This window comes from Macaca thibetana, chromosome 16, assembly GCF_024542745.1.
Source record: "Macaca thibetana thibetana isolate TM-01 chromosome 16, ASM2454274v1, whole genome shotgun sequence".
In the NCBI taxonomy this organism is placed as follows: domain Eukaryota; kingdom Metazoa; phylum Chordata; class Mammalia; order Primates; family Cercopithecidae; genus Macaca; species Macaca thibetana.
The window spans coordinates 46783223-46806741 of NC_065593.1; the positions used below are offsets into that span (position 1 = coordinate 46783223).

Genomic DNA, 23519 nt, shown 5'->3' on the forward strand with positions numbered 1-23519 from the left:
AATTTGTCCACATTAACTTGGCTTCTTTTTCTCTTGCTTTTTTTTTTTTTTTTTTACTGTTGTCTGAAAACTTAGCTATTTAACTATTTCCCTCTTCCAAGTTGTAACATGCTCTGCTAATTGTCTACCAGCGTTCATTCTACCTTATTTCTTTCTCTTTTTTGTTTTTGTTTTTGAGACAGAGTCTCACTCTGTTGCCCAGACTGGAGTGCTTTGGTGTGATCTTGGCTCACTGCAACCTCCGTCTCCTGGGTTCAAGCAATTCTCCTGCCTCAGCCTCCCAAGTAGCTGGGATTACAGGTGCATGCCACCACGCCTGGCTAATTTTTGTGTTTTTAGTAGAGACAGGGTTTCACCATGTTGGCCAGGCTGGTCTCGAACTCCTGACCGCAGATGATCTGCCCGCCTCCGCCTCCTAGCATGCTGGGATTACAGGCGTGAGCCATCATGCCCAGCCATTCTACCTTATTTCTTACTTATAGAACTCTTATTTCACAGGGGCTATGTGCCCAGCTGAAAAGTACGAAGGGCAGGTTTTTCTAATATAAGGACATGAGACACAGTTCTGACATCAAGGTGTAAAGTGAAGTCACCAGAAGAACTGTCTCTCCAAAATAAGAAAGTTGAGAAAGCCCTTTGCCCCTCCTGTCTTCACCTTTGCTTTTGTTCTGTCACCTTCTTCCTGCCTGGAATATAGACTTGCTGCCTATAGGTACAGCAGCCACTTGCTCAGAGATATTGTGTCTTACCCATGGCAACAATCAATAAGTAGCAAAGCTAGAAGAGCATAAATATCCAGTCCACTCTTTCTATTATACCTTGAGTGTAACTGTCAATGAACTTCCCTTTATTGCAGATTCTAGTAATTTTCCCCACCCCCAAATAAACCACATATCAAACGAAATGGGTCTAAATATATATATGCATACATAAATATGCATAATACAATTCAGCAAACATTCCGGTCACTTCCTGTGCAAGCTCTATGCTAAGAAACAAAGAGGAGAGCAAGACTATCCCTGCCGTCTGGTGGCTTATAAATAGATTTACGTGCATAAGTAATGAAGGTATGCTAATTTTATAATGTAGTAAGAGAACAAAGTAATTTAAGATCCATCTTGAATGGGAAATTCTACAAAAACTTTAAGAAGGTAGTAGGCTTTGAAGTACAGTCAGCAGGTAAAAATAAGGAAAGATAATGCCAGGCAGATAATGAAAAATGAGCAAAGATATGAAAGGAGACATTCAAAGGGTAGAGTTCAGTAGTAGGCTGTGGCTAGAGCATAGGCTGCACGGGTAGGAACAGGAGAAGATAAAACTGGAAAAATAATTTGGGTATGGATTCTGAAGATTATGTTCAACCTTTATTTTGAAGGTGATAGGCAGCTGTGAAGTTTTTTTAAAAATCACAGATTGACTTAGTCAGGTTTATATTTTGGGAGGAAAGGGTTATTAGAGAGAAGATTAGGAGATGCTTGCCATGGTATTGGTGAGCAGTGTTGAGGACCTTTCAATGTCAGTGGACCTTTCCATGGAGAGAGAGGGACTGGAGAGAGCATTTTACCTTTAAAAATAATGAAACAGGCCGGGCTTGGTGGCTCACGCCTGTAATCCCAGCACTTTGGGAGGCCGAGGCGGGCGGATCACAAGGTCAGGAGATTGAGACCATCCTGGCTAACACGGTGAAACCCTGTCTCTACTAAAAATACAAAAAATTAGCCGGGTGTGGGGCGTGTGCCTGTAGTCCCAGCTACTCGGGAGGCTGAGGCAGGAGGGTGGCGTGAACCTGGGAGGCAGAGCTTGCAGTGCGCCGAGATCAAGCCACTGCACTCCAGCTTGGGTGACAGAGTGAGACTCTGTCTCAAAATAATAATAATAATAATAATGAAACAGAAGGATGAGCTGGATATAAAAGATCATTGTGGAATATTGTTCCTGAAAATCTTTTAAAATAGAGTGGCTGACTATCTCTCTATCTTGAACAAGTTACATATTTATATCTAGAGAGGTAGGGAATTGGCCCAAATGATTTCTTGAGGGGTCATTCTTTGCTTTTGGGTAATTAGAAAACATATACAAATGGGTAGTTCCTTCTATACTCCAGTGGAATTCTTGGTTAGCTAAGTGTTGCTTGTTTCTCTCCATTCTGTTAGAGACTGCTAGCCATGTTACTGATTAGTATCACATCCTCTAAAAGTTGTTGGAGAAATTCTGGGACCTCACATACTAAGGTGCTCATTATCTGGATGCCTGTCATTGGCTTGGCTGGCCTAGCCCTGGAAGCATAGATTTCCACCAGAAACAGAAAGCATTTGACATATAATGTGTTCAATAATCACTGTCTTCTGCTGCTCCTTGCCCAGCATAACAGTTGAATGACAGTTTTGAAGTATCTAGGAATTTTATTCATTATTGTTCTTTTAATTACCACTATTACTGATAGTAAGAAATGCTTTTTCTTTAAAAAAAAAAAAAAAAAAAATGGGTGGAGGTAGAGATGGGATCTCACTGTGCTGCCCAGGCTGGTCTCAAACTCCTAGGCTCAAGCAATCCTTCTGCCTCAGCCTCCCAAAGCAGTGGAATTACAGGCATGAGCCACCACACCCAGCCAAGAAATCCTTTCTCTTTTGATAAAAACTTGTATGATTTTTTCCCTCTGATTGTGTTTTCTTTGCCTTAGTAAGATTTTTAAGAGAAACTTACTTTCTTTTTTATACTGCAGTAACCATTAGTATTTTTAGGAGTTATAAAGTTCAGGCCAAATAATTTACTTTTATTTAACATTTATAAGTGTGCCGGGCACTGTGAGTCTACTATGTTCTAGGTTTTTATAGCAACTTATTTCTGGGAGAGTAAAGAAAAAATTTACTTTCAAAAGATATCCTTGTCTAGAAATATCAGTTTAATCTTAAGATAATATTACTGATTTATTATACCTCCCAGAATAGACTTAGGGGCTTTTTAAGGTTTACAGAGAACCAGTAAGATCATTTAATTAATACTTAAGGCTGAGTTTTTCCTGATGACATATTCTTGAATTGTTACTCTGTTGTTTGTGGTTCATGAGAGACTGTTTCTTGGTAATAACAGATATCATCAATAGGAAATTCATCCTTTTTTCCTTTTGGCTTCATTTTTATTCCTGGGTTATCTTGTATGCCTTTGGATCTCTTGCCTCATGAAATATCCTGGTAATTTTGTTTTCAGGGTTTTTTTTTTTTTTTAACCTTTGGATTACTAAAAGACTATGAGATTATTTGTCCATTTAATAGAGGGTTACCATAATGGTTATCATATAAGGGATACTTTAGATACTTGGTCATAAGCTTTCTGATCAAGCCTTCAAAATGTTTATTAAAAAAGAGGAGTCACTGCAAAAACAATATTCAGAATTTTATTCATTTATTTATTTGTTTGTTTGTTTGTTTTTTGAGACATGATCTCACTCTGTCACCCAGGCTGGAATGCAGTGGTGTGATCACTGCTCACTGCAGCCTCAACCTCCCAGGCTCAGGTGATCCTCCTATCTCAGCCTCCTAAGTAGCAGGGACTACAGGCTCATCCCACTATACCCAGCTAATTTTTGTGTTTTTTGAAGAAGTGGGGTTTCACCATGTTGCCCAGACTGGTCTCAAACTCCTGGGCTCCAGTGATCCACCCACCTTGGAATTTTAAAATTACTTGTCCAGTCAAGCTATGGAGCAACATCATTGACTACTATGATCTACTGCTGTTTCTTATGTCCAGAATACTCTGATGGAGAAAATAATTGGCATCTCCAAGTTTGTCATTATTTTCCCAGTTGAAAAAAGGCTTCTCCAATTCTTTCTTTTTAAAACTAGAGACAGGGTCTCTCTATGTTGCCCAGGCTGGTCCCAATCCCTATTCTTTTACATTAATTTAAATGTCATACTAGAGGCTCTAATTAAATTGTCTGCTCCAGGACTATAGAAAGGGTGTGGCAGGCGAAGATTTCCCCAAAAAGGATTCCTCTGGAGATGAGGAGACCTTGGGATTTATGGCTAAAGTGCTTCTGCAATGTACCTTTGAATCTGTAGAGGACTAGAAACAACTGAGATCCAGCTCCAGTTTCACACTCCTGATCAATTCCTTTTGCCATTCCAGTCTATTTCTTCTGTTTAGTTCACTCTCTCAGAGAACTATCTACATAAAGCCCAAAGCCTCATGTATTCAAAAGTTATTCTTACTGCTATGTGTACTTCTTTAAAAGTTCATTTCTCCTTTTTATTTCCACTTCAAGATGGTTATTTACATTAAGTTGGGAATTCTTGAGACTTTGAATAAATTGAAGCTAATAATAGAAACCTTAATTTTTAAGAAAGCAATTTTTTTTTCCCCGAAGGAAGGTCTTGCTCTGTTTTGCCCAGGCTGGACAGTGGGGCAATCATGACTCACTGCAGCCTCAACCTCCCATGCTCCAAGCAATCCTCCCACCTCAGCCTCCAGACTAGCTGGGACTATAGGCACATGCCATGCCTGGCTAATTTTTAAATTTTTTTTGTGGAGATGGAGTCTCACTATGTTGCCCAGGCTGGTCTTGAACTCCTGGCCTCAAGTGATCCTCCTGCCGTGGCCTCCCAAAGTGCTGGAATTACAGATGTGAACCACCACGCCCAGCCAGGAAAGCAAAGATTTTTAAAAGGACAGTTACGAATGCAAATACAACCATTTGTATTATACGTACATTATTCCACACCCATGAAAGCCTAATTGTGATGGTGATGACAGCAAATTGTGTAAGTAGCTTAGTGTGTCAGAAAAGCCAAGTGAATGAAAATATCAGTCTTGATGTAATTATAAGTGAAACCTCTTAAGTGGGCCACCCAGCATGAAATCAAAGTGAGCCAGCCTCCTGCTTTGGGTATAAGATAATTGCCATCTGAGGTCAAAAAGAAATGATGTTCTTGATATAGTATTGCACCATTAGGTGTAGTATTGAATTTGGACTGGTGAGAGTAGAGCGCTTCTCTGAAACATTTGTTTGCTGTCAGGGCAGCATGGCAAAAGGGATGGACCAGTGTTCTGTTTCAATATGGCAATTCCTACAGAAGAATATAGAAATATGAATGCCTTCCTACAGGCTTATGAATTATGACGCTTTACATGAAATCAAAAAATCATTGGTATTGTTCATGTGTCATAATGAAAGTTGATTTGCACTTTTCCGGTGCCATTAAATCATTTTACAGTATTATGCTTTCTAAATCTTTTCATTTTATTGATACTTCTATTTTGCATTATTTTTCTCTCAGACCTGTTGATTGCATTTTTTTCTTAATTTAACTCCATTTTATTTTATTCTTGAAGTACTTTAGTTTCTACCTCTACCCTTTTATTGCTTCTCTGTTTTTGCTGACTTATATGATGCCTTCTAACTTAATGTCTCATGAGAGTTTAATATTTGTTCTAGTTTCAGCCATTAATAAGCATGAAACACATATGCATCCTGAAAAACTCAACTAGATTCTTATTTGAATTATTTCAGACCTCGAAGTGACCTGAAGTTACTTCAGTTCCTTTTGTTTACAGATAAAGATACTAAGATGTAGAAATGTTAAGCAACTTGCCTATTATCATTTATTTTCAAGCTTTATTTAACTTCTGGCACATGAAAATTATTCATATCCAAGTATATTTATTTCAAAAGGAAATCTTTATGAACATTTTATATGACCAGCTTACTGGTCTAAGTGTAGAATATGCTTTGCTGGTCCAAACCTTTAAGCACTTTCATTTCTTCATCTTTAAAATTGTTCCTATTGTATAACTTGATTTCTTAATTTAATTCAATTTTTAAAATGTTTAATGCCATGTTTGTGATAGTTCTACTTCTGTTTGGAATTGACCCCTAAAAAAGAAATGAAGGTCACCTGATCATCATTTAAGTTTAGTCTTTATTTTGTGTTCATCTTTTTTTTTTTTTTTTTCTCTTTCTCCCGCAGCAGGACTTTTATTTAGGTGTCAGGGCTGCTCTGCCACAGTGCCTACCTGGGGCGCATCCCTGATGGCCGCCCCATCACAGCCCGAACCAGTTGGGGACGCCGCCCCGCCAAGGGTCACTGCTCTGCCTCTGCTGCCTCTCCTCCGCGAGCATGTCGTGGAGTCCGTCGGCAGTGCTGCCTTCGGGGCTCTGGTCTTTCTCGGGAAACAGATCTGGGAACGTGAATGTCTGTCCGTGGGCCAGCTGCACGTAGGCGACCTTGTAGTCCGGCTTCTTGATCCTCACGTTTCTGTGATCTCTTCTCTTGTTAGAGCCATACTGCACCCGTGTCCGCACGGCAGCCACGGGCACGTTATAGATGCTCTCGAGGTAATTCCTGAGGTCTACCCTTGTCATTTTCATGGGGATCCGGAACTGCACGGTGTCCTCGGGTTAGGCCACACCGGGCCGCACCAGCTGAATGAAGAAGTTGGTTGGGAACACCCGAAGTTGTGGGCCACCCAACTGGTACGGGGGTACCCACATTCCGCGCCATGGCGGCCGCACGCGCTTCCCGTGTTCATCATTTTTATATCAACACTAAGATAATTTTTTTCCTCAATTATCATACAAGGGATTGGTGATTTTTCATAGGTTTATTTCCAGTGGGAGTTCCTTCTCTTCATTCAGCCTTGTCAACAGATGAATGCCCATGAACATCCTTCTGAGCATAGAGTCAGGGATCATCATTCACTATGGTTTGGAGAGGCTGGCACCTTTCGCTTCTGCATGATCAGCCGGGCCTCAGATTGTCATGGCCAGGATGTGACTGTCAGCCCTGCCTACAATCCAAGGGCTGGATACCTGCCATATGTTGGATGTGATAAGGGAGAAGATGAAGGATCAGATTGGGACTTTTTTCCACAAAGGCTACTGGGGGATAAGATCTGTGTGAAATAAGAATGGTATAAAAGAAACAGTGATAAATACCATAAGGAAGATGTGGTTTCAGTGTTATGCAAGTTGGGGAAAGAGGAAGCTGATTTTTAGCTGTCTGATCAATAGCTCATATTAGTGTGGTAGCCTCTGTCATGTGAATATTCTTTTGAGGTTCATATGCAGATGAACATTAGATGGAATGTCTGCCAATTGCTTTGACTATTCTTCTTCCATTCATTTACCATTGAGAACCTACTATGTGCACAACTTTAGACTAGTACTGGGGACACAGAGATGAAGCTGACAAAACCCTTAGCCCCATAGAGCTCATATTTTACTGGGGCCAATATGTTATATAATATCAAGCCATGGTAAATGGTCTGAAACTAAACACAACAAAAAAGACAGAAAGACAGAGAGAGAATGACTAAAAAGGGTGACGGTAGATGTCTTTGAGAACAGGGTGATCAGAGGAGGCCTCTGAGCAGAGATCTGAATGAAGTGAGAGATCAAACTGTGGGTTGATCTAAGGGAGGAGCATTCCAGGCACAGGGAATAGCAGATGCAAAGGCTTTGAGGTAGAACCCATCTTGGAGTGTTCAGGGAATAATCAAGAAACCTATGTGGCTAGAGCCACACCTGTATGGCTAGAGTGAGATAGAGTGTTAGGAAATGAGGTTGAAGAGACAGAAAGGACTAAGTCACTAAAGGCCTTTTAAGCCATAGTAAGATATTTGGATTTTATTTTGTATATATGGGAAGCCACTAGTGAGTTTTAAGCAAGAGACTGGCATGATTTAACTTACATTTTTTTTTTTTTTTTTTTTTTTTTGAGACGGAGTCTCGCTCTGTCACCCGGGCTGGAGTGCAGTGGCCGGATCTCAGCTCACTGCAAGCTCCGCCTCCCGGGTTCACGCCATTCTCCTGCCTCAGCCTCCCGAGTAGCTGGGACTACAGGCGCCCGCCACCTCGCCCGGCTAGCTTTTTGTATTTTTTAGTAGAGACGGGGTTTCACCGTGTTAGCCAGGATGGTCTCGATCTCCTGACCTTGTGATCCGCCCGTCTCAGCCTCCCAAAGTGCTGGGATTACAGGCTTGAGCCACCGCGCCCGGCTGATTTAACTTACATTTCTAAAAGAATTCTCTATTCTTTATAGAATTGATTTAAGATAGGAGTGGAAGAGGGGAGAGACTAGGGTGAGGTATACTGGATGATCCACAGGAGATGGGAAGAAAATACTAGCATATATGTATATACAGGTTGAGTATCCCTTATCCCAAATGCTTGGGACCAGATGGGTTTTAGATTTCAGATTTTGGAATATTTGCATATACCTAAAGAAATATCTTGGGGATGGGATCCAAGTCTAAACATGAAATCCACTTATGTTTCATATATGCTTTATATGTATAGTTTGAAGGTAACTTTATACAAGATTTTAAATAATTTGTACATAAAACAAAGTTTGTGTTAAGTACTTATATGTAGAAGTTTCCACTTGTGGCACCATATCAGTGCTCAAAAAGTTTCAGGTTTTGGAGCATTTTGAATCTTGGACTTTTCTATTAGGGATGCTCAACCTGAATATAAGAAAGAAATTAAGCTTTTGTAATATTAATGAATTATTAGTATCATATATAAGATCTGTAAATATACACAGTAAATGGATAGTTGTGTCTAATAAAAATTTACAGTTGGGGAAATCAATTTTAAAAAGTTTAAAAACCACTGTTCTACAGTGGTGATTCTACAGAGATGATGCTGGCTGTTCATTGGCTTCCAGCATCTTTTCTTTGGAAATTGTCATAATTATTTTTTGTGCTTTTATTCTTTTTCTTATCACTACATAGCAGTGGTTCTTATAAAAATGAGCATGCACAGGGAAGCACACATGCACATTTGCATATAATTTCAGAGTGTTCACAGATACCACATTAAGAATCTTGACTGTAGAGGATCATTTTAGAGCATGCTTAACCCCAGGGACATAACATTTATCCTTTTTTCTGAATATTCCAGCATTTCTATCCCTGTTTTTGTCAATTCTAAAATTATTATATGAGTACAAATTTTTTATTTACTTCTTAAACCTGGAATTCTGACTTGCAAGTGAGGGAAGTTTGTTTTAGTTATATTTTGCTATGCATCCATTTGTCATTAAACTATATTGAGGCTTAGAACAATAATGCCAAATCTAGTATTTCTCTCACAGAATAGGCATCCTATTTCTCTCTGTTTTCTGGAATGTTGCCTGGGATGTCAATATTAATATATATTGACAAAGGTCCTTATGAGAGCCAAACAGGAATTAGAAGCAATGTTTTTATAGTCCATGATGTGATTTTTAACATGGATCCCAGCCATCTGGCTATGTGTTGCTTTCATCAAAGAAACTGACATTCCTCTGTACTTTCGTGGTTACACCTCAGTCTCTTGGGTAGAAGTGGGAGTTGAGATCAGGCATTTTTCAAGTATTCCTTGGAGGGTTTTTTTTTGTATATATAATTTTTGTACTTTTCTAAGTGAAGGAACATAGCAGATTTTACCTGCCTTTTAGAAACTACCTAATGGCCCAACATTGTGGGAACCTTCCAGCCTATTTTGTTATATCTGTCCAACCCTAGTTACAATTGACACCATAAAATGTTAATCTTTTAGAGATTTCCCTCAGTGTACACTGTGATAATTTCCTACTTAAAGAGTTTAGCCACCTGTTTGCTGAGGCCTTTGGTTTCAAACTATAGTTAAAATTAATTGCTGATAATAAAATTCAGGATGCCAGTCCACTGTGATGGTCAGATGAAGGATTACTTTTTTCTTTCAATGCTGTTGAATTTTTGTAAGTGAGGACACAAGAAGCTCCACCAAAATAAACAGGTTATTTGACTTTATAGGTGTTTTCTTTCCAACTCTTTTGTCCCTTCTACCTGTATAGCCTGTTAATGTTTGGAGGCAGTAGTGATATGATACAAAAATGATATAGAAGAAAATCGACTGTCATTTTGTTTTTGAGAGAACATGATGCCCCTGTATGTAAACTATGACATAAAGAAGTGAGAACAATTTCTTCTTTGTTTACTCTTTGCTGTTTAACTTTTTGCAATTCATCTTTCTTTTTCAACAGTCTAAGACAAGATAATGAAAACTCTGTGTGATTTCAGTTTATTCCTTTTAAAAATTTACTTGAGTTAGAGACGAATACTCAAATTCATTTTTTAAAGTCAACTCATATAGTTTACATCAACCTTAGTTTTGCTTTTAAATCACATATTTTATTTTTAAAAATGTATCCCATTATTTAAACTTTCTTACTAAAGTCTTTGCTTGGGATTTGTTGTACTAAACTTAGCAGACATCCCCCACCTCCCCACCATCACACACATAGTCCCTTTAAAAAATACAGAGCCCTATAGTTTAAATTGATTATACTAACTCTATTGATATTGCCTGTGTCTGCTTTATAACCTGAAGTTTGTAAATTATTAGAAGAGAGTCTGAATCATAATAGATTGATGCTAAGAAGTCAGATAATTTCAGAACCTTGTGGGAACTTTCTAGTTTCCACTCTTTTATCTCCTCAGAAGACTTTTTCATGAAAGACAGGGATTAGTGACGACTTTCTAATGCAGAGTTGGTCTTTAGTTTTTTTGTTTAAAAATGACACTTTGAACATGTAGTGCATAATGCATTTGAAGGTCTGTTGCCAAGCAGCTTGAAACCTAGGGGGCATTGTTGAATTTGAAGGAATAGTGGGTTCAGGGAAGGGACCAAAAGAAAACTTGAGAAAAATAGAGTAAGACTGAAAGTGTTCTATGATAATTAGAATAAAAATTGGATATCAGAACTTCACGGGTCAGCTTCTGTTCACACATTTAGCCTTCACCTTGCAAAGAAAGGGATGTATCAGGTAATTAGGTCAAATCAATGATTATATATCTTTAACTCAAGTGGAAGGGACTGTAATTGTGATGAAATTTGTCTGAAGGGGAACGCATGGGGAATCTTGTCAAAGGTCATGAGTTCAAAGGGGAAATTAAGTTCAAGGTTCGGTTCCTGTTCACACCAACCGCTCCCCCCACCCCCTGCCACCAATAGTGCATAACAAGAAACCAAGCAACCCATATTTCTATAAACAAGTTATTTTATCACTTTGGAACAAGAAGAATTTTTCTCATTCATATCCCTTTAAGAATATAGAATTAAAGTAGTTATACCTCCTTAATGGAGCATTTTCTCCTGATGTAGACAGAAAGAAAACCTCCAGTATTATATTCCTGGCTTGTTGGTTTCTTCTGCTTTATTGCTGATCACACAGAAGACACCCAGCTGCATGGAATGCAAATAAACAGCTCACCTCCAAGATATCATATGGCCAAGTATCTCCTAATGCAAATTCCTGACTTGTTTACAGAATAACAATAAAACGTTATAAGTTTAAGATTGGAGGCCATGAAGAGACAGCTAAGAAAGTTGTTTGGGGGTCTCTCTCTCTCTCACTCTCTTTTCCTGAATTCAGTTTCCCCTTAAACTTGACAAAGTGGAACAAAAATTCACCCTTGTCTTGGTCATTCTTCTGAAACAAAGGGTCTATTCTCTCTTTTAATGCATGTAGAACTTCCATTAAGGTTGACCGTAAGCTCTTGCATGGGATGAAAAAAGAAATAGCCCTCAAATCTTTTCTTTACCCTGGTATTATTTTTAAAGGACAAACAATAAGAACATAGTTTCACATAGTGTTATAGAAACCCTTGCTGAGGAGACACAGCCTTTAAGGCCCAGTGGCCTTTAAACATTCTGGATTCTATGTCATCCTAATACATTCTTTTCTATAAGATTATCCTAGTAAGCGTCTTAAGAGAAGTATCTTCAAGAAAACAAATTACTTAACTACTTAAAACAAATCAAGAAAATTCTTGCAGATATTAAATTTTTTTTTCACCCAATCAGATATTACCTTTGCACTTCATGTAGTGACACTATTACTGACTGGAAAACAGGAAGCATAACTGGTAAAAGGAAAACTGGCAATCTGTTTTCTCTACAGTAGAGTTTGTGTGTTTGGACATGTAACCACATATGCACTGGAGCCCAAACTGGGCTAATGCCTAAAATCGTATTTTAATGTTAAATGTGATTCATGTAACAGAATACAGAAGTATTTCAAATATAAGCACAGGTAGCCAACCCCCAGATGCTTGTGTCTTCCTTAGAAAGATTTTTGTAGAAATAGACTCTTGCCATAAAATAGGACAAGAAAGCATTTGATGAAAGTCTACCCATATTTTTGTTCATGATTTTCCTTGTATTTATCATGGCTGATGCTTGGATAGGCTTATTATCCTGGGGTTTCTTCTTAAACAGCTGTGTCTTTTTGTGTCAGAATGTATGTGATTTCTGTCTGTAAACTCTAAAGTACTTGCCAAATTTTAACAGAAAAGTAATCTCTGACACAGATCATGATTGATAAACTATTTCGGAATAACCAGGCTCGTGAGTGAAGATCCTAGGAGGCAGGTGCCTCGCTTAACTGAATAGGTTTGGGAGGGAGGAATTAAAGGGCAGGGGCAGTTCACACTTTGGTTAAACTCTAGCAACTAAAATTTCTACCCTGGTAAAATTTAGAAGTTCAAGGAATAGCACTGCCATGATATTAATGACCTTTGGGGGCATATAGAGTTCAGAGTTCATTTTCTATTTACAACATCCCTTGCTGCTCCACCTCTTACCCTTACCCTTCCCTCCTCCCCTCCAAAAAAGCAATTATTTAGGGCATTGTGACATTCAGCCTGGCTAATTTTTATACAAAAAAATAGAGTCAGTGGAAAATATAGCAGTTACGTATTGGTAACGGATAAAACTAGGGATGCCCAATGTGGGGAGAGGGTATCTCCTGAGCAGTTCAAAGTTCATTCTTTGTTCACATATAATGAAAAGTCTTCAGTTATCAGGTATTTAAACCCAAATCAGCAGTTCCATATCCGTAACCTGAGCTGAGTGTTCCTCCATCTAATGGCCATGCTGCTGTCGTTTGCAGTGAGTTGGGTGACACTCGATTTGTACTCCGAGACGGGAACAGATGGGCTTTCATTGTGAGACTCCGCCTGTATGCAAATGTGAACGGAGTTTCACCCGATCCCAGGGTCTGACCTGACCGTGCACATGCATTTACTCAACGTGGCTCAGCCTGGGGGGGTGGCGAAGGGGGAATAAAAAATGGCAATCGGATAGTACCAGCGGCAGGTCAAGTTTACCATCCGTCTTTCAGCGGGACTGAGATGGCAACACAGTTATTTAGTTTCAGTGTTGATGTGCGTTGCAATAAACTCCATCATTTCACCTGTTTATGAACCCAGCATCGTATGAGATCTCTGTGAAATCAAACAAAGCTGGCAATCAACTCTCTTGTTTCCAGCAGAATAGGGGATTATGGACTTTTTTTTTTTAAGCATCTTTAATTGTTCCCCTGCCTTACATACATAAATCAATATTTTTTCTCTAGCCCTTTTATTTCTCACATTGAAATTATTATTTTCTGATTTGGAGGAAACAAAATACATTTTCCCCAAAAGCTTTTTGTTTCAAATTAAGAAGTATGATCATTAATGTCAGAATAAACAACCAGCATTTTAGATGTCGATTAACTGTTTTGCATGTACATAGCAATGTACAGTCTCTAATAAATCTTACAATTAAATGGGCAGCCCTTCATTAGAGGGAAAATATGAACAGCTGGAATCATACACATTCTATTGACAGAGAAAAATTTCGTTTCATTTGTAATTTTTCACATTGGGAAAGAATGAGAGATGAATTGGAACCACAATTGTTTCTATAACTGGGGAGTTTTTCTTCACATGTACAGAAGGACAACAAACCAGTGTCTCTGACTTCAGGGTCCAACAGCAGTGATTTGCCTCAATTTTCTTCTCTCATGAAAGTAAATTTCTCTTGGGAAACATATAAGCCTTTGGCTAGAAAACCCTTAGGACAGACACCCCAAACTGTAACAAATAACGAATTGATGCATTTCTTCAGTACATCTGTTCATTAAGGGGTTCTGTTAACTGATGTCTGGAACTGGCATAAAAGAAAGAGTTGCTAAGAATATAGTGAAAGTTGGTGCGTGCAGCAGAAACTGCTTCTGATAAAAGATATTGCTTTTAGTAACACATACATATTGTTCAGAATGGAAAGAGGGTCTTTCAAAGTAGTATTTGTGCAAGTGCAGGCAAAACCAAGACAGGCTTCCCTCAAAAAAGGTGCCAAATTGTCTCTGCTCAAAGATTCCTTTCCACCTCCCCTATTCCAGACCTCATTAAAGGTGCAAGGCCAACATAACAAGACAGCATTTTCAAGCAGTTCTAGAGAGTTAGGCTTGAAATTATTCCAAATAGAAATAAATGGTCAGGACTAGGACTAACATTTGTCTACTAGGCACCTAACAGTAGCTGACAGACATAATAAAAATAAAGAGTTGCATAACAATACAGCAGGTATTTAAAAATGTCATACTCTTCTCCTTGGCTATTGAAAATGGATTTGATTATCTTTCTTGGTCTCTGAAAATGTATTTCCAAATAGATGGGAGGTTTCAAGAGACTATATATGTGGACATATATTTATATATACATACCAACACATATGTATATATTTATATCTATGCATAGAGACCCTTTATACAAACAAGGTTTTATGTGAATGCAGGATTTTGTGTCTACATAAGCCTTTGCTCATGGTTGAATTATTATAGGCCATCTTAAGTTAAGGATATTATTTATATCGTTAGAAAATTTACTTGAGAATTGTCAAGGCCGTGCTTACCGGGGAATTCAAAACATTTATGTATGTTAGAAGCAGGGGACTCATATGTTCTAAGTTTAACAAGAACCTTAACAAAGTTATATTCTGGCATGAGTAAACTCCTGAAGACTTTTTAAAAATATAGTGAAAAAGTAACATGAAAATATTTACAATATGAATATCATAACCAAATTATTAGAACCACTACTTATGGTTGTTTTTTGCTTTAATAAAATGATGCATTTTTTAAAAGTGTTATCTAAAATCCTCTTGAGATTTGGAAATCAGCAGTTTCTTTTTTTAGTGTCATATTGAAAGTAATACCATGAATTGGGATGAAAATGCTTATTTTTTAAAGTTCTTGAGGAAGAAAAAGCCCATACACCACCAGTTATCCCAATCAGAGCTCTCAGGTATTGAAAAAAATGATACTTTTAATGTCTTTATGAAATCTATGAAAGTTTATTTTTCTCAAGTGATTGTTTCACGAAGTACTTGTCAACAAGGAGGAACTGAGCTCAAATAAACAACAACAATAATAATAATAGCAAACACTTATATGGCTTTTATTATGTACCAAGGACTCTTGTAGGTGCTTTACATACATTAGCTCATTTAATCCTAGCAAAAATCCCATGAGGCATAGTTCCTATTTTTATCTCCATTTTACAGATAAGGAAAATGAAACTTGCCCAAAGGTTAGATAGCTTCTCCCCAGAACAGAATATGGAAACTGTGAGAAATTAGGACTCAGACTTTTAGAAAGACCTTCCATGTAATTGGATGAATGATTTGTCTCTCTATGCCTATTTCAGCTGTAGAAAATCATGATGTCTTCTATAAAAATCACATTTATGAAACATGCAACGTGTTTGCTAAGCAACAAAAAGGAAATATGTAGTATTTCCAGTCCTTTTAAAGCCTTGCGGTATTGGAGATCACTGTTCTTCACTGATGGCATGATGTAGGACTTCTAAGAAAGTTTTGCAGTCTTCTCATCAAAACTCTCTCGTCAGTAAAATATCAAATCCAAAAGTAGGTCTAGTTTAAGTGATAATAAGTTGTATACTTTTCTTAAAATTTGACCTTGTCTAGTCTATGATTGTGTTCGTTGGCAACAAAATTAGGTTACTCTGGAGCCTTTTATTATTTTTCTTATTTTGCTCTAAGGTTAGCTCAGTTGTACTTTTGGAAGGATGGGCGAAGAGAAATTAGGCAAATACAAAGGTCTTTTTCTTTCTCCTATTTTTAAAGACCAATTTCGCATTGCATCTTAGTGTACTAGGGTCTGGGTTGTGAGCCATTTACTTCACAATGAAAATTATGGCATTTATAGATCATAATTAGCTCTGAATTCTAGTCCGCCTAGAGAACTCAGCAAAGGGGTACATCCATTGGCTTGAGAGAAGGGGTTGGGGGAGCCACCTTGTGGCTGGAAGACGACCCAGCAGTCTCCAGGACTTGCTATGTTCAAAGGAGAAAGGAATGGAGATGAGGCTGGAAACCAGAGATAAATCAGAAATATCAATCACTAAATATTTGTGGGAAGTGGTAAGGGATATAAATAGAATCTATAACTACAATAACACTGAAGCTGTAGTTGTAAATATACATTATCCTCTTTAATATGACATAGAGTAGATTGAGAACTGAGAAATTATTAAGACCCCCACACAAAAAAAAAGGAAGAAAGAATGAAAACATTTAAGTTAAAATTATGTTCATTTTGTAATTCAATAAAGAAATCCCAGAGACATATTTTTAAATTTAATGTTGTTTTCTAAAGCACAGAAAAAGCCCCACAGACATCTGTTTGCATACATTGTGTGTCAGGCAACATCAGATCTGAATGGAATTTATCTAAATTTTATATGCATGGCTTGATGTAAATTGAAATAAATTGTACAGCATACTCTGCGTGGACATATTGGTTTTTCCATCGCTGCTTGAACTTTTAACCCCAGGGCCTGAGCCAGTCACACGTTGACCTGTCTGAACTCTGCTGGTAGATCCAAGTATGGAAGGCTGACCTTGCATCCATGGCAACCATAAAGTAGGGTCCATGACTCTTCTCTCCCTTTCTCTCTCTTTTCTCCACACTCCAAACAAAACAAAACAAAACAAAACAAATTAGTATATTCTCGCACAGTCAGTCAGTGTAATCTTGGAATAGTTTTGCCAAAATGCATTTTGCCCCTAACCTAAGCTCTAAGCAAAGCTTTTTCAGCTTGCTTGTCAGATGTTAATGAAACTTTGAAATGAAAGCCTTTATGAAAGTTAATGGAAAAGACCCCTTCCTGGGACACATTCAGTTTGCTTGTCTACTACTATAATAAAATATACTTCACATACTCATATATTAAGTAATGTTGCTATAGGTGTGTTAGACATGCAGATGAAAATTATGCTTGTCTGGGAATTCAACATAATCCTTTGTGGGTGGATTAAAAAAATACCTACATAAGGTTTTACCACTACCTACAAAATCCACTTCAGATCTAATGTTTTCCAGTGTCATGGAATGATGTATCTGAAAGGAGTAATAAGCATTAGTGATCTAGAGTTGATTTCTCTATTATAGGTTGTAGTCTCCATTTTAATTAAGGTACTTTTATACTTTTGGTTTAATTTAGATGATCTTTAAGTTCATGTAACAAAAATTATCACTTTCACAATCTTGATGGTAGTCTAAAGGTGTTATTGATTCATTCTTAAATTGAAATTCTGTTCATAGGATGTATTTGTGGTTCTTCATTTATTAATGTAAGAAGCATTTGTTGAATACTTACTATGGTAAATAACTTCTAACAAGTATTATGGGTGATTTTTTTTTAAAAGGTGTATACCTGCTTATAAGGAATTATAGTTTTGTTGCAAGATAGGTTATATTACTCAGAAAGAGAAAAACTAGAGAACAATTAGACAGCAGTGACAAATGCATAATTTTTTAAAATTGTGTACCAACTGACAAGGAAATGTGGCGTAATGGAGTGACCAACTGGGAGTGGATTTAATGAAGTAAGACCTCTTATGAACAAAGCCTTGAAAAAGGTGGTTGTCTAGGACGACTAAGTAGACATTCTAGGTGTGGGAGGTTTCATAGAATAAGCAAAATCTGGGGTTGTGTTGGTAATGTAGAAGAGTTAATAAAGAAAAAAAAAAAACCAGAGAAAATGGGATATGTTACACTGGGAATAACAAATATCTTTGAATGCTTATGGACTAATCTGCCATTTTTTCAGATCCTGGGGTCTCTATACATACTTCAGTTATTTGTTTCTGAAAGTTTCGCAACAACAAAAATTTTTAACACATTTGTCAGGTTTGAGCCATAGAGGCCTCTATTATCCTTTTTTAGAAAGAATGAAGAAAATTTTAACTTCTAGAAGCTTTATGTATAAACCTGAAAATCTCAAATGTTCCACAACTTGTCTTTGGGCAACTACAGGTAACAGGATTGATAGGAGAAGAGTCTGATGAAACTAAAGTTTTCATTTAGAGTGCCCATAAGATAGTTTAAAAACAGCAACAAAAACACCACAAGAATATTTTTTTTGGTCAGGCCATATTGAAAATAAAAAAGGCAATATAATGTAAGCAAGAATCAGGAAATTCTCCCAGTCTGCCCTTAGCAAATTCTATGAACTTGTGAAGTTACTTTATCTCTGTGGGCCAGAGGTTCCTCATTTGTAATAATAAAAATATCTCACATATACTGAATCCTTACTTTATAGCAGGCACTAGTGTTCTAAACACTTTAATTTAATTCTCACAACAACCCTATCAGATTATTGTTCCCAGTTTACAGAACTGGGAACTCAGGGACAGGAAACTGAGGCACTCCCATCTTTTCCGGGATCACATCCAGCTAATCTAGCTTTAGACTTTATGTCCTTCAGCCACTATACCAGAGGTCAGTAAACATTTTCTATAAAAGGCCAGATAGTAAGTATTTTAGGCTTTGTGATCCATACAGTCTCAAGAGCAGCAAATGTGCAAATATATCATAGTGTGCAAGTGGCCTTAGACAATATGTAGATGGATGATTGTGGCTGTGTTCCATTATTATAGGCCAGGTGCAGTGGCTCACACCTGTCATTCCAGCACTTTGGGAGGCCAAGGTGGGAGGATCACTTGAGTACAGGGGATTGAGGCTGCATTGAGCCATGACTGTACCACTGCATTCCAGCAGCCTGGTCAATAAAGTGAGACCTGTCTCTTTAAAAATAAATAAATAACAATAATAACAACAAAAACTTGACACTGAAACTTGAATTCCATATAATTTTCACATGTACAAAGTATTATTTTTCTCTAACCATTTAGAAATATAAAAACCATTTTAAGCTTCTAAGACCTACAAAAAATGGTGTGGGTCAGATTTTGCCCAAGTCATAGTTTGACAACCCCTGCACTATACTATATTGCCTCTCAATATACAGAATAAGGAGTTGAACCTGATGGTCTCTAGTTCATTACTACTATTAAAGAAACAAAAATTTCCCAGTCAGAATGGATTTTATTAAAAAGACAAAAGATAACAGATATTGGTGAGAATGCGGAGTAAAGGGAACTGTTTTTGTTAAATAAATTTTTTAATTCAATGACTTCCTAGCTCCAATGGTAGGGTTACCACTTTGAATTCAATACTATGTAACTAAAGAATTGAAACCTGTCTTGGAAAATAAGACTTCCCATAAATTGTCTTTGGAAAACAAAGACTACATCTAAAATGTCTCAGAAAGATGAAGAATTACTTCTGTTTAGTTGATATTTTGAGAAAGATGTTTCATTATATCTTTTAAAAAGCCACTTTATGTTAATGGCTGTTCCTATCAGCTTGTGTTCCTCATGTTTAGTCTGAGTCTCTCATGATGCAGCAGAAGCTCATTAGCTCTAATTTCTAGAAGTGGAGATGAGCTTGCCTCTGTCTTCTACACAATTCTACAGTAACTTCTATAACTTCTACATCACCTCCTGCAGCTGAAGATAAGAATTTCCCATCATTCTCCCACACTTTTATTCTTTGCTTATCTACATTGCTTTCTGTTCTTCCAGCTATTATTGTAACTTTCAAAGGAATCTACTCCAAAATGTGTTTATCCTCTTGTATGATAGAACCAGGAATTAGACAGGTTAGAGACTTCCTTTCCTTATCTGTATTTAAAAGTTAGATTTCCCAAAAATGCATATACAAAAATGTCTATAAGTATCATTATTACATAAAATAAGTGTTTTTATAGGGGTCCATATGCTTAATTTATAGTTACTTTAGTTGCATAATACTTTGGTATTACATTAGATGTAGCAAATCATCTCTTCTTTTAAAATCAAGTAATATAGCTGATTGTGAATTTAAGACTCTTCATTTTTTCTTTTAGCTTTAAAACTCACAACCATTCCCAAGTTTACTTCTGTTTCCTTAGTGTCTATTGAGGTGATCTCATGCATATTATGATGTTTCTGTATATAATCCCCAGTTATAACCTTAGCATTCACACTCCTGAATAGTCTAGTGAACTGTGTGCCTTAGGGTTTCCCAAACATTGACAATTTATTTCATAGATAGCAAGAAAATATTCCCTTATTATTTAGCAACCTTCTATGTGCCTAGGTATGATAAATTCAGAGGACCATATTTCATCTTGGAAATGCCCATCGGAGTCAAATTTTTGAAGGCTTTTCCCCAAGCCTGTGTATTCTACAGATATTCTGTCAGAAAACTAATATTTTGTACATATATAGTTTTCTGACATAAGATGGTTCTATAGCCACAAAAATTGAGGAGCATGAAGGAAAGCGGTCCCTTTAAAGTCCACCTCCTTTATGTGTGTTCAATAGGGTCTTAGCATACTTACTCAACAACTTTCGTCACAGAGCTGTAGTGAGACCAGGTGAATAAACTGCTTTTTAAGAGTAAAATGCTCATCTATTTATGCTTCCAAGACTACTGAGTAATATTTGATGAATTACATAGGCATTAAGGTAAAAGACTATTCACAGTTTATTTGAAGTGGTTGAGATGAGAAGTGATTTGAACAAGAATATCTAGGGATAGAGAGCCTTCAAAAGAGAAAACCATACTGTGACCAGGAGACCCCCTTCCCTACTACAGTATCACAGGACAGTGGCCTTGGAATGCTCATCACCTGGTAACGTCTTAGCGTAACCAGAAAGCACATTTAAAGTTGCTTGTGAAGTAAGACTCTAATATTTCTTTGGCCAAGTTTGCTGCCTTTAAAGACCTTTATTTTGAGAACAATCTGTTCAGTGACTAAGCTAATCAATATGTTTTTGTCTTGTTTTTTCACTTTGTACTTATTTATGTATTATTTTTGTAGCATTTCAGTGATCTTTAAAAACTTAAATTTTAACTTCTAAATTTGAGCAATTCTATATTTTAAGATAAAGTTTAAAATATATAATTACCCAAAACACAGCTCACTATTTTAAAATTATTACTCCCTGTGATTTGACTTCTTCAAATCACTACCAGTCTTATATGGAAATTCTGTTTTTACCAATAATCTGTATCCCTCGCTGGACTCTGGCTTTTTGCAGCCCTAGCACAATGCTTGTCACCAGGTAAGTGCTCCCAGAGTGTTTGTTGACCTAAACTGTTGAACCAAACAGTGACAAAGAGGGTGGATTTTAATTGAGCATTAGAATGCACCACAGAAACTCATGGATTCTTTGTATTTTTGGTGTTTAGGCCCATTCTAAAGGAATGCTACAAATAAACAACTATAATATACCAGTATTGACTTCCTTGGTCATTTCACTTTGCTTGCAATAAGGTGGACAGCAAGGTAGGGTAGAGAATTGAAAGAGTAACTTCAGCATATACACATGTGAAAGAAGTTGAGTGGCACTTCAGCTGCTCCTCACCACTCTTAAAGGTTTTCCATGAAATGGAGGGGAGAAGGAACCTTCCCTTCCTGTTAGTGAAATTCCATAGCAATATAAGACACCCAAAGGTAACATAGTAGTACAAAAGTCCCTACATCTCATTGATTGTCTTTAAGTGTTTGGATTTGAAGTAAGAATATGTGATCTTCTACCCTCTGCAGAAAAAAAAAAAAACATATTTATTAAAGATGTCCTATCAATATATTATTATAGTAGTGATTGGTTCAATTCCTGGATATAGTTTAGTATATATCATATCAGCCACCTGAAGCACTTTCTGGGAAAATGCTCAAGAAATATAGGCTAGCAAATAATACAAAAAGTGGTTTATGTTTGGGTCAGTGGGAGACTCAATAAGTTTGGGTAATTAGTATGTTTTGAATTCATTTTTAAGTTGTTGATCGCTACCATTGATCATTATGATACGCTATTTTGTGTTGGATTATTTATTGTTGATTTCCTATAATCTTAACAGAAAATCAAAATAACATAGTCTTCATTATACTTTTTGATAAATGATAATATTTTTTAAATTTTGTTGTGTACAACCGAGGATGAGATGTTTCCTAATTCTGTAAACTCATTAGAGAAAGCTATGTGCCCTGATGCCAGTAGCTTTGAGACTACTGCAAGGTTCCTAACATGGTGGAAGAAAATCAGGAGCCAGGGGACCATAAGGAAGGTCTAAGAAATGTAGATTCAGGCTGGGCACGGTGGCTAACACCTGTAATTCCAGCACTTTGGGAGGCTGACATGGGCAGATCACCTGAGGTCAGGAGTTGGAGACCAGCCTGACCAATGTGGTGAAACCCCTGTCTCTACTAAAAATGTAAAACTTAGCTGGGTGTGGTGGTGGGTGCCTGTAATCCCAGCTACTTGGGAGGCTGAGGTAGAAGAATTGCTTGAACCCAGGAGACGGAGGTTGCAGTGAGCTGAGATCGCACCACTGCACTCCAGCCTAGGTGACAGAGCAAGACTCCATCTCAAAAAAAAAAAAAAAGAAAGAAAGAAATCTAGATTCAGTTCAGACACTCACGGAGTCTCTACCATGTGCAATGCATAATGCTAGGTGCTGAAGGAATATAAAGATGACTAATTGGGAATCTCCCTGCGAATTTATAATTTAGTGGCTATTGGGCTGATGGGAAGGGATGGTGGGAATAGAGAGGAAACAAAACAAGAAGATCTTTGCTCATCTTCCAAGGAGCAGTTTCAGTAGTCTACTAAAAAACAGAAGCCTAATTATTAGGGATCTTAGAGTGAGTACTCAGAAACTAGAGGCGGTGGGTATATGTTACCTAAAAAAAGTTGTTTGGTGAAAAGAAGGAAAGGGATAAATGGTAGGAGGAGAGAGGACCTTTTTTGGTTATTTTGTTTTAGTTTTAGGAGAGGGGAGATCTGAGCTGATTTTCCAGCATATCAGAAAGAACCAGTCTAAAAGAGAAGATGATGGATAGAATCAGGTCTTGGAAAGGTAGAAATGGGTCAGTCAATACTGTATAAGAATCAGTCCTGGCTAACAGGCAGGGCACTCGTTCCTTAGAGAAACGAGTTAAAGTATAGAAGAGATGAAGATACGGAGATATTTTTACTTGAAGGGAGGAGAAGTCAAAGCCATTTACTAAGAGTAAAAAGTCATGGAGTAGGGACTGGCCTAGGACTTAGGGAGACTGGAGAGTGGAAGTTTAAGGCAGCCATTAAAGAGATGTGATAGGATTAAGAGAAGACACATTATTGTTAAGCAGTAATTAACATATACAGTGAAAACCATCTCAATCTATTCAACAAACATTAATCACTAAATGGAGAATTCATGGAGGAGCAAAACGCTAAAAGATTCTGATCCATTTCATTTTTAGGCTCACCCCTCATCACTCTCTTGGTGTAATATGTGGTTAATAAATATAGCCTCCAGACCATGGAAAATCAC

The 23519-nt window shown here is 37.4% G+C and overlaps 2 protein-coding genes across 8 annotated transcripts in view; one reads left to right on the plus strand and one right to left on the minus strand.

Moving 5' to 3' along the window:
• Positions 1-23519, plus strand: part of SKAP1 (src kinase associated phosphoprotein 1) — a 330610-nt gene that overhangs the window by 135795 nt on the left and 171296 nt on the right. The window lies entirely within an intron of this gene.
• On the minus strand, positions 5952-6517 carry LOC126938608 (39S ribosomal protein L23, mitochondrial-like). Its single transcript, XM_050762989.1, has one exon. The coding sequence runs from the start codon at positions 6362-6364 to the stop codon at positions 6038-6040; it is 327 nt and encodes a 108-aa protein (XP_050618946.1). The 5' UTR covers positions 6365-6517; the 3' UTR covers positions 5952-6037.